This window comes from Seriola lalandi, unplaced genomic scaffold (assembly GCF_002814215.2).
Source record: "Seriola lalandi dorsalis isolate HSWRI2012SDOR001 ecotype SW California unplaced genomic scaffold, Sedor1 jcf7180002054829, whole genome shotgun sequence".
Taxonomy (NCBI): Eukaryota; Metazoa; Chordata; class Actinopteri; order Carangiformes; family Carangidae; genus Seriola; species Seriola lalandi.
The window spans coordinates 395,765-407,925 of record NW_019525382.1 but is presented as its reverse complement, the minus strand read 5'-3'; the positions used below and the strand labels follow the sequence as shown (position 1 = coordinate 407,925).

General features: G+C 41.5%; 1 protein-coding gene across 5 annotated transcripts in view; it reads left to right on the top strand.

Annotated features, from left to right (window-relative positions):
- ptprsa (protein tyrosine phosphatase receptor type Sa) overlaps window positions 1–12,161 on the top strand; it is a 175,987-nt gene that overhangs the window by 104,087 nt on the left and 59,739 nt on the right. For all 5 annotated transcript variants that reach the window (XM_087179358.1, XM_087179356.1, XM_087179359.1 and 2 more), the window contains 4 exons: window positions 3,938–4,207; window positions 4,434–5,015; window positions 5,840–5,976; window positions 6,123–6,267. In XM_087179358.1, the coding sequence (XP_087035484.1) occupies window positions 3,938–4,207; window positions 4,434–5,015; window positions 5,840–5,976; window positions 6,123–6,267 (1,134 nt within the window). The remainder of the gene's footprint in view (window positions 1–3,937; window positions 4,208–4,433; window positions 5,016–5,839; window positions 5,977–6,122; window positions 6,268–12,161) is intronic.

Below are 12,161 nucleotides of genomic sequence, written 5' to 3'. Positions count from 1 at the left end.
CCCTGTTTGCCCTATTCAGTTTTCACCATTCTTTTGGATTGGAGGCAAAATTCAAGCAGAGACAAATCAGAGCTGAAAAACATCTAATAGTATTGATGCATACCTCTTTGTTGAACACAGCTGCACTCTGGTACTGTCTATGCTGTTTGGACTTAGTTCTTTTTGTGGATTTGTTCAGTTTGATTTGTTTCCTTTCGTTTGATTTTGTGCGTGTGTGTGTCCGGAACAATGCTATATTTGGGAATGAATGGCATGCTTGGATGGGCTTGGGTGACATTTTTGGATTGTATTGGTTCTCTGGTGTCTGCCCAAGTGGATGGGGGCGCACCTGTATATGTCACTCATGCCATAGCCACACCCATGCATGTCCGTGTGAGGAATGGGCTGCCCTTTCACCTTTGTTGTTTAGTGAGACATTTTTTGACAAATTAGAAAGCAGAGATACATTTTCTCTCCCGATATAATGGGATTTTTCCTTTTTTCCCAATTCAACATGTTTTTTTTAGACTATCTCCCATTTGGACTTCATGACGATGCAATAATAATAAACTGTCATGATGACGCAAAGCATGATAGCTCAGCCAAAACGCCATGCATCCCGTTGTTTTATTCACTTTTTCTTACAGTCAGGTCAGGACAGAAAAAGTTATGATTCTTTGATAAGTTTCCCAACAAATCTATTCAAAAGAGCCATTTCTGCTTCTAACAGAGACATTTTTGTGAGATTGTTATCTATGGAAATTTGACATTTTTAACGACTTTAAATTTGCTATTGACCATTTTTCATGGTACGTTTTCAGTGTGTACTTTTGTGTACCACAAAGGAGCATTTCTTCAAAGGTCAGCAATGAACTTTTTGCCCTCAAGGTCAGGTCAAGTATTGCCCAAGGTAGAAACATAATTGACATTAACAGGGAATTACAGGACTGAGAGGATACATGTAGAATAGCTCAGAGGAGGAAAAACCAAAGGCCCAACTTTGGCTTCAGAGGGTCTCCATCTGGGTTTTATTCAACATATAACTGTAATTGATTATAAGTGTTTCATAAAATTTTGTTACATATAAAACAAATTGCATTGTTTTCTATGGCTGGATGTGAAATTGCTATTCAAAGCCAGGAAGAGTAGATGTGTTTGGACAGTGCTAGAAAGTGCTACAAAGCTTTGCCCCTGTGAACTACATGTCAGTGCAGTTTATGTACATTTTAATAACCATTTCAGTGCTCAAGTCAGCTGTCAGATGAACAACCACTCAGAGTGTGTGTAGGTGATATCTTAGTTTGTTTGCAAACTGTCCCATGCAACGATCATATGAATCCCATTTGGATCGACACGGTGTATTTTGGAATGCTACCTATCCTTGATGCCCCCCCCAGTCTCCTCTCCCTAGAATCTCCCCCTCAGTCCCCACCCACCCCATCCCCCACACACACACACGTCACATCCGCCCAACCCAAGACTTCCTAAGTTACATTTGCACTGAGGTGTTAAAGGCGGGGAGGAGGGGACGTGTAGTTGATTCTTGATTTTAAGCCCCAGTGTGTGAGACCTCCAAACCCACTTTGAGCCATGGTCTTTTTTTTTTTTTTTTTTTTTTTTTTGATTTGTTTTGTTTTGTTTGAATTTAGAATCCCAGTCTCCTTATTCTATCCCCCACTTATGCCCTCCTCCTCCTCCTTCCCTTTCTCCGACAACCCAAACCCCTCCCCCTTACCCTTTGCGTACTGTACAGTATGTCTGCGTACCCATCCGTCACTGTCTGTCTGCTCGTCTCCCTCTGTCTGTCTTCCTGTCTGCTGTCTTGCTGCTTGAGTCTGTTTTGTTCTGCCTTGTGTCTTGTCTCTCGTCCCTGTCTTTCCTGTCTTGTCTATCTGTCTGTCTCTAAGTCATCTCTTCCATTTAGTTCATCCTTTTTTACTTCTACATCTGCAGTACTTTCCTTGTCTCTCTTTGACCTTCTTTGCATCCCAACAAACATTTTGATGTTGAATAAATGAAGACACTGTGGTTTGCTTCGGTGTTGAAGAGCTGTTTGAAGCTGAGCCCTTGAGCTGTTAGAGAGACACATGAAGTTTATAGACCTCTGTAGAAGTCCATAGCTGTTGCCTGTATCTTTTATGTGAATTCAAAACCTAAATCTGATTTTGATTGTAGTCCAAAGTAAATTTAAAGCTTGGATTAGGCTTTCAAGTAAATAGTAATGTCGCTCACCTTAGATTTACATAGATATACAGACATATATATATATATATATATATATATATATATATATATATATATATATAGACATACATAAAACCCCATACTATAGAACAGTCTTGCATGTCACTATCTGTCAAGTGCTTGCTGGGATGCCTCTCATGAACACACAGTGTTTTTGCTAACTCATACTCTTCCACTCTCTAACTCTTACATACTGTACACACGCACACTCATGCCTATACCAACGCAAAAAAAAAAGAATATATACATCTATGTATATACACATACACACACATGCAAGTACACAGTACCTTCCACGCCCTTCCTCTGCGTCTCAGACTCATTATCAACCTCCCTCCACTCAAATTTCAACTCCTATCCATGAGTTTTGAGGTCCTCCCTGTCTCCCTCTCTTTGCTATCATTCTGCCCTTATTCATCTACCTCTCTCTTTCCCTTTCCCTCTGTCTCTCTTTCTTGTTCTCTGGATTTCTACTCCCTGTTGATCCAGTTCTGTTTCTTGACTCCAACACTCTGTGATACTAAACTCTCCAGCTACAACTACTACAGTTCTTTTTCTATGTATTTCTAGGCACATACCTTGTTCCTCAATACTTATTTTGTGTTAACTGGGACTGCGATGTGACAATGTGCCACCATCACATTTTGTCACATTAGCTGAAGAAAAACAAAGTTTACACAGCATTGAAGCGGGTTACCCCCCCTTTACCCTCCTCCAACCTTCCCCTCTCTTCTTCTTCCTCTGTCACTCTTTGCTCCTCTGTTCCCTTTCTTTCTATCCTTTCCTCAGATGCTCTATCCTCAATCTTGTATTTCTTCTTTCCTCTCCAATCGTCTTTTGTCTGGGCATGCTAGCGACCCTTCAGTTATATTCCTCTATGCATTTTATCTCAATTTTTATATCTGATTTTGTTATCATTTACTCCTTAATTTACCTCGGTCTATTTATGCATGCTGTCTGTGAAACTGATAGCTGCATCTATCAATGGAACCGTGTCAGATCTTAATAAGGCTTTGTCCAGTGGATCTACCCTAAACCACAAAAATCTGATTAAAGTTTCTCATCTTTAAGATATCTAGGTAGTAGAGACAGGTGTCAAGTGCAAACTTGCGCTAGAAAGTGTTTAGAGACCTTGTAGAGATGGTCAATTGCCCCGTAACCCTACACTTCCTGTGCTGTGGGAGAAGCCTGTAATGGCCTACTTCCTGTTTGGCATGTGTGCCGGAGAGGACAGGAAGTTCCAGGTTGCCACCTTGGCCTTATGTGATAGCATTATCACATAGCCTTTACTACACACCTTCGTAGTTGGTGATCAGGTTATGCCATAGTTGTATATATGTCAGCAGTTCAGTTCCAAAGATGAGAAACTCGTAATAGATTTTTGTGTCTTTAATTGTGCTGTGATGGGTCAAATATTGGTCAATGGAACCTTGTTGCTATGAATCGTTGCTTTATTGTTAATCTATATTGTTGTTGAAGCAGTTCTGTTAGTTTAGTTCCTTCTCATTATTTGTATATTTTTTATGTTTTGAAAAGTCTACTTTTTTATTTTGTGTTTTAGTTCACATTTACCATGTTGAACCTTTTGTGTTAAGTATTATCCTTGAGAAGGGTCCATTTTCATCGGCCTCTCTTGTTACCTCTCTCTTTCTCTTTTTTTTGACTCCCTTGCCCTCTTTTGTCATCCTCTCCCCTTCCTCATGCCTTCTCCCAGTCCGGCGGGTGCCCCCTCGCTTCTCCATCCCACCAGCGAGTCAGGAAATTATGCCCGGTGGCAGTGTGAACATTACGTGTGTGGCAGTGGGATCGCCCATGCCTTACGTGAAGTGGATGCTGAATTCAGAGGACTTGACACCAGAGGATGAGATGCCAGTGGGCAGGAACGTTCTCGAACTGAGCAGCGTCCGTGAGTCAGCCAACTACACCTGCGTGGCCATGAGCAGCCTTGGCATCATTGAAGCTGTGGCGCAGATCACTGTCAAATGTAAGAGATGACTGTGCATGTGAAGAAGAGTACTTATGAAGAGATAACCATCAGTTCAGTTTTCAATGTACAGAAAACTACAATCCTGATTTGTATTGCTGAAATGATCTCGGGGCATTGTGAAGACATTTCCAAGCTTTCCCTTTTTGCTAGAAAATTCTTCAGTCAGTCACTGTTATGCTAAATGATTTCCACTTCTTTGCTCCCTCTTTTGTCACCTTAACAGCTCTCCCCAAGCCTCCAGGTACGCCTGTGGTTACTGAAACCACTGCCACCAGTGTGACCATCACCTGGGACTCAGGCAACCCAGAGCCTGTGACTTACTATATCATCCAGTACAGGGCCAAGTCCCCAGACAGCAAGTATGAGACAGTGGATGACATCACCACTACACGTTACAGCATTGGTGGCCTCTACCCCAACACAGAGTATGAAATCCGTGTCTCAGCCGTCAACACAATCGGTCAGGGTCCTCCCAGTGAGCCAGTAGAAACCCGGACTGGAGAACAAGCCCCTGCCAGTCCACCGCGAAACATTCAGGCCCAGATTATTTCCCAAAACACCATGATGGTGCGCTGGGAAGAGCCAGAGGAGCCCAATGGGCAGATCAAGGGATACCGTGTTTATTACACCATGGACGACTCCCAGCCCATGAGCCTCTGGCAGATTCATAATGTCCAGGACAGCATCATCACTACTATCCAGAGCCTGGTTCCCCAAGAGACATACACAATCAAAGTCCTAGCATTCACCTCTGTAGGGGACGGACCATTCTCCGAGCCCATCCACGTCAAAGTGCTGCAAGGAGGTAAGCATAATGAAAACTGTTTTTGTCAACTTGGCAACTGGTGTTAAAACTTTGAAATATCCCTCTCTTCCCCAGATGTTATTGAAGTTCATGCCTGGCGGTTTTTCATACAACAGGCACATGTGTAATGTTCAAATATTGTTGAATCCGAGTTGTTGAGTTAATTTAAAATAGGTTATAAACAAATTCAGAGAGTGCTGCATCTGTTATCCAGCCTTCTGTGAAAGGAGACTTTCTCAACCATTGAAGAACATCTTCGGCTGTTTTGTGCATCAGCAGCACATTTTCTGAAACTTTAAACGGAATGCGTCTGCTGCCAAACAGACAAGTTTTCACTCCCGCTGTGCAAAGTTCTCCCGCACATCTGCAGACTCTGCAAATGATGACAAAGGTCTGTTCATGGCAGTCTGAAAAAAATGAGAGAAACCAACCAACATCTGAGAACTCACCAGGATCACATTCAGGACTGTGCAAAATCTCTCTATCCATGCCAGTGCAGGGCAGAACATCCAACAACAACAAATCACAACTGTACCTTGCATTGTCACCGGGGCACAAACTTTTTGTACTTCACTGTAATCTCTCCCTCTATGTTTCATTGAATCCTCGTCATTTTGTGCTAAGTAGCTTTATGCTCATCATGTTACTGTGCTTTTATTAAGAAATCACTGAATAAGAAAAAGAATTTAATTGACCCGTTCTTAACAATTTCCTTCCTTTGGTAATTGGACAGTACCACTCCCTTGTGTATAATACTAATTTCCATGTCTTTACTAATTTCCAGTTTCATATCCTGCAACAATGTCCTCTGCTGTGTCCTTTAGTTCCAGGTCAACCATCCAAATTCCAGGTTGGTGCTGTGTCTGACACAAGCATTGAACTGACCTGGGAACCTGCCTATGAAAAGGAAGGAATTATAAATTATGAACTTCGCTACTCAGAGGGCACTTTTGGCACCCCGGTAAGAATTTTTGTCTTTCGTTTTGAAATTTCATCGCCTTTTGCACTGAGAGGTTTACATCATCTCTTAACAATTCAATAATGAATTCATTATATGTGCAACCATTTTAAACCAGACTTGTCAATAACTTTTGTCTCCGTCAACAGATGAAGAAAACATTTGGACCCGCATCTTCATATGTTGTGGAAGGGCTCCGCCCAAACACAGAGTACCACTTCTCCCTGGCAGCCATTTCAATCAAAGGCATCGGAGCCTTCACAAATGACATATCGCAGAAGACCTTGCAAGCTAGTATGTAACCCTTTATTCAGTCTCCTCTCATGTCTTCTTTGTGGTAGGCTAACTAAGTGATTTTCCTCAGGAAAGCAGTTAAAAGATTTTATGCCTCTGTGGACCTTCACTAAAGTGAATTCTAATGAGGTTTTGTGTGTTTTTTTTTTTTTTCCTTCTGACTGGAGCTTGTAAACTTTCTTTTCTCTGCTGCGTCATCACCTTTGAACTGCGCCTGTGTTTCTGTCAGGCAAAATCAGGGTTCCAAGCTGCTTCAGAAAAGATGGCCTACGTAACAAACTGACTTAACTGATGTGTTGTTTAATTCTTGCCTAAACACATGGTTTAATATTTTTGCATTTGACCTTAACTTTGTTAACCTTAATGTAACAATAAGACAATGATACTTTATATGTTAGGCATAGTGAACTGATTGTTTTGTGGATAGTTGGAGGTTGAAATTGAGCCACATATGGCTTTACAACCTTTTCATTTTATCTGATATTATCTTATTTTCTAACTTGGCTCTGGTGCCAAATATGTATGAGTGTACCCGGCACTGTCAAACAAATCAAGTCTATGTGGACTGACAATTTTGGCAGATTCTTTATTTCCCTTTCACTTTTGTTCATATTTGCTTTTCCTTTGTCAACAGCAAGTGCACTTTCTTCCACGTGACAGAGACACAAAAAATGTCAGTTCTCCCACCACCAAGGCTCTCATATGAACTGTATTCAGAATGGGGATGGGGGGATTTGGATTTGATTTTAGTCATCAAAGAAAAAAAGAACCCTATCAGCAGTCACCAACAGTACTCACATGCCCACCCCTGGAATTTATTCCAGTATATCAGTTCTGCACTGATTATTTTATTTTACAGATGGCAGGAACACAACTGAATTATTTAAACCAGCCGGCTAAAAATAACAGGAGTGATATCATAGCACACAGTAGAGCAAGCTGTAGAGAAAAGAAAATACACACAGCTTATCCAATCAAATATCCAATAGCTGAAGGACTGTTGGGATGACAGGGTATGAAATTCACGTCTTTTGGGTTTACACAGCACACAAAGATTAACAATGGTGTTGTGTATTGACGTTTAATACATTAATGGTAAAGAACCTGGGAAATGTAGCTGGGTTTATGGGATTATGGGTGGATCTGAGCGAGTCATTGCGGATCCTGATGATACAGAATGTAGAAAATCCGAGACAAACATACATGCATACATTCACTGTCAGATTGTCTGCCTTTCTTCTTAATGAACTGGCTGTGCTTTGTTAGATTTTGTGAGGTTTCAACCAGAGAAAATTTACTGGGACATAGGAGAGCCATGGCGATGGGAGTAGACCTCTTTTAACACATTTTCTGTTTCTACCAGTGCAACTTGTTGGCTGTACCCCCACATCTGGGCTGTGGGGGCTTTGGAACAACCACTTCACCGTTCTTTTTGTTAGTGCTGGGCAGCAGAGCTACACAGACAGTGCAGAGTCACTGAGGAGAGCGCCAGTTGCATGCGACACTCACTCCTGCCCACTGGGGGTGCTGTTGAGAACCTGTCACTGCACCGTTGATCTTTGATCAGTCCAGGCATGAAAATACTTTATGTTCATCCAGCCCCATTTCTGTCTTGGCGTCTCTCAAGTGTCTGTGCACATCTTCACCTGTCGATGTGTGTTTGTGATTTCCTTACCTCTGTTTTTGCATTTGTTCTTGACCGGTAAACCGCAACCGCAAGATTGGATTGGATACACTCCTCTCTCTTCCTCTCTCATCACCCTGTTCCAGCTCTGTTTCTCTCTTCGCCACTTGTTCCCCTGTGCAATGGAACAAAAGCTCTCCTTGGAATGGCTTGACATCACCTTGCTCACTTTGTGTCCTCTTCCTTTTATGTTGAGTCTTTTGGAAAAAAGTTTTGAGTCAGATCTTTTATTTATTTATTTATTTTTTATTAATTTATATTACTTTCTGGGTTGTCTGAAAGAATATTGGTTTGACATCACTCCAGATAGTGGCTTGCTGCTATTTCCTTCTTTCTGTTGGGTTCTTTCATGAACCCAAGCACACCACAGCCACAAGCAACTACAGTGCAGCAGGCAGAGCAACACGTGCAGACTGCGTTGACATACCCTTCCCCGTTGAGCAAATACGGGGGAGAATAAGTTTATCTGATGGCTGTTCTCATATCTCTACTTGAGACAAGGGACTCTTCCTTTGAACTTCCTCATCCATACAATTACAGTGGACAGAAAGGATAACTGCTGCTTCATAATGGTATCTGCTTGCCTGCCATAGAAATATGATAGTACTGCCCTGGAAATGACTATCAATTTATGTTCGGAGCAGCAATAAACTGTAAATATTGTGTTCCACATAACTGCTGGTTTCCATGACAATATTATCAAATATTCTTTGGCTGTCATTTTAAGGTTAACAGCCGTCTTTACCTTTTCAATCCATTCTATTTCTATGGTTTCACCGTAGCTCACCATTGTTCCTGGACTTTCTCAGCCAGTGTTTTTTTTTTAACGCTTTTATCGAGAGTCCCTGCTCAAGCAGGTGTGAGATATATCCATCGGTTTCTCATTGCTGAGGTCAGAAAAATCACAGACTAAGTCAGTCAAAGCAAAAGACTTCCCACAACACAACACAATAAATAACTTGATCTTTTGGATGCTCTGAGGTAAGTGATTGTGTGGTTTAGGGATTCAGTCTGCCATAACCTTTCTAGAAGACCTGTCAGGGACGTCCACATTTTTATCCAATTAACCGCTTTATGCAGTGTTTTTCTTTGAAACACCAACAGAGAATTCGACGCATAGAATAAGCAGTCTTTATACATGACACGGTTAAATATTAAACTGACATGTCTGCAGTTTGGCTGCTCACACAGGTTAGGAATAGCATTTCTATAGGAAAGCATTTCTATGCATCCAAGTCAGCAAGGAACCCTGATATATATATATATATATATATATATATATATTTATATATATATATATATATATATATACACATATATATATATATATAGATACATATAGATGTATACGTATATATATATATATATATATTTCATATTAAGGGCCCTCACAGCTCAGTGTAACATAGACAGTTGAAATTGTACTGTAAGTCTTTTGGGCGAACACAAGTAAAGCTTAGTGTATGTATAAATACTACATAGCCCACACATTAACATGCGAGTGCACAGAAACACAATGGTCTCTCTTTTAACGGTAGTAAACTGGCGCAATTGTCTGATAAATACCCATTTATATTGCAGTTTTACTCAAATATTCAAAATATACCACTAGAGTCCTGAGTACTATACTATGATAATGGGTGTAGCACCCTCACACACACACATACACACACACACTAAAGCCCCACTCATATACAATAAAATATTCTTATATCCTACACTGTACTAAAACGAGTAAACCCGATGTACTAGTTGCTTGATTGAAGTAGCTGCACAGACTCAGAAATACACTGTGGTAAAAAGCCAGTTGGACACTTCTTTCCTAAACAAATTACAGAGCAATGACTGCATACAATTTTAATATTGCTTCATGCACAAGCTCAGCTTTGGGCATTGTTAATGCTATTTTCTACTCGTCGCCCTACAAAACCATTTCAACCTGCTTCTGAATCCTCTGCAGTTTCTGGCAGACTGAAACCCTTTGCCACTAAGTGAAAAGAAAGACAGACAACATGATTTCCCTGTTTGCTTTGTTGTCATTACTTGTGGTACAAAATGTTTGCAGATTGTTGAAGTTTGTGCTCAGTCCAAGCAGCATTACCAGGGGCTATTGTCATGGGGACCACTCTGTCACAAACTTGTGAAAAGTAGCTGCAAAAAAAGAAAAATCTCTATCACTCATTTGCCCCAGCGTAACTGACGCTAAATAACTTATCAAAGAGCTCTGCAATCACTTTATTGGGTTACCTTGGTCAATATCACAGCAGGCTGAAATAAATACACAAGATGTTACTGGCAAGAGTGGCCCTCATTCAGAAGCAAGGCCCCATGGGGTATGCTGCCACAGTCAGCTCAGGTTGAGAGAGCATTTTTGTGAGATCGTTCAGACGTGGCCGGAGTGGGTCCACAACCCGAGAGCCGGTTGGGTTTCCCAGCATTCCTCTAGCTGTTACCCAGTTGCAAGACACGGTAACAGGACCTAAGATGGACCCTGGGAGTGGGTGTTAGGGGACCGCAGGGCCCCAGAGTGGCAGATAAGAATCCCATTTCATAGCGTCAGAATTAATTTCATGCTTTGCGATGAGCTATGAGCCAGGCCCCTGGATTGTCAGGCTTTGTTACACATTTAGATTATACCTAGAACCTGCCAGTAGCCAGTCAAGTGCTATCTCTCAAATTAAAGTGGCAGATTCTAAATCCTCTGTATTTAGCCAAACAAGCAGTTTAGCCCCCTCCCTCCCCTCCCCCACTTACTGTAATTGCAGGAGGTTTTTAGATATATTGGAATATTTGTGTGAGCCACAGCATGGCCATTTGGCATCAGGGGGGGATTAATTCCATAATGATCTACAAATACGAACATCCTGTCGTTCGAGGGCTGTGGTGAAAATACAATTCAAATGCAGACATGTGCTTTTACTCTGATAGCAAAAGCATTGGCAATCTGTGTCATTTTAAGAGTTGACAACAGGCATTGAGTAATGGCCTGTGTAGCTGAACTGTGAGCGTTAATGTGTGTAATTTATATCCACTGAAGATGTCGCGCTAAAAGCACTTTTAATCTGAGGGTAGTCATAATGATTAGGTATGCCACCAGTACTTGACATTGCAGACTTTGTACCCAGAGCTCCCAGTCATATCACAACAGACTTAAAAGTCAAAGAGAAGGATATGAATGCAGACATGACTAATTATTTGTCAAATAGCATTTAGGAAACTCTTTCAGGGAAGCTTCAAAAGAACCTCAAGTGAAGCATTAGCTGAATTTCTTCTTTTGTGGTTGTATAGTTCTAGTATCCATAATCCTACCACTGGCCTTCATGGGATATGCACTTTATTAAAGCTGTGCCCCAGCCGGTCTTAAACCGTTATCAGGCATGAGGATGCCTGTGCACTGCGATAGCCTGGCCGCTGTCAGATTCACAGCCGTTTTCCGCACCACAAAGATTGAGAACTGAGCGATCATTCTTGACGTGGAGAGTTTGCAAATACAATATGAGCGGAGGAAAGAAACTGAAAGGCTCAAAATCCAGTAAGACCATAAGTAAATAAGCCCATTGGACACAGAGAAGGGTTTGGGAACTGTAGCTGAGGTCCTGTCCTATTTGTTGTGTGCTGGAACATTCGGTCTTCACCGGTAGGAGGCCTCTCTGACAGTCAAAACTCCTGTTATTTTCTTTTCTTTTTTCTTTAAAGCTGTTCTACCAAAAGTGACACTGCAGTCAGAACACTATCATTAAACTTTTATGAATTCAGCAATACAAGCTTTCCGTCTTGCTTCCTCTGTTCTTGTGTCTTGGTATTCTCAAAATGGCAGTAAGCTTCATGAAGACACATAGGCACGGTGCTATGAAATGGGATTTATATGAACAAATTGTTAACAAGGAAGGATCTTTGTGTACGTGGCCAACTGCAGAAGAATAGAATATCTTGGGAGTGAGTTCCCCCCCAACCCCCGACCCCCACCTTTATGGCTTCCCCTCTCACAGTCTTGTGGACCCTCCGGCCCAAAGATACATGAGTATTAAACAGCCCTGGCTACAGCACAGAGCCAACTCTCTCCCTCCCAGTAACCCCCAAATGGGTCCAAAACTAACTCTCAATGAATCAAAATTAAACTGATTAAAAATTGGAATTGATCTGAAAATTTAAGACATGCTTTCTGGGAAGGAAAGTGTTGCAGCTCACTGGCTATAGAGGAAGCATACTC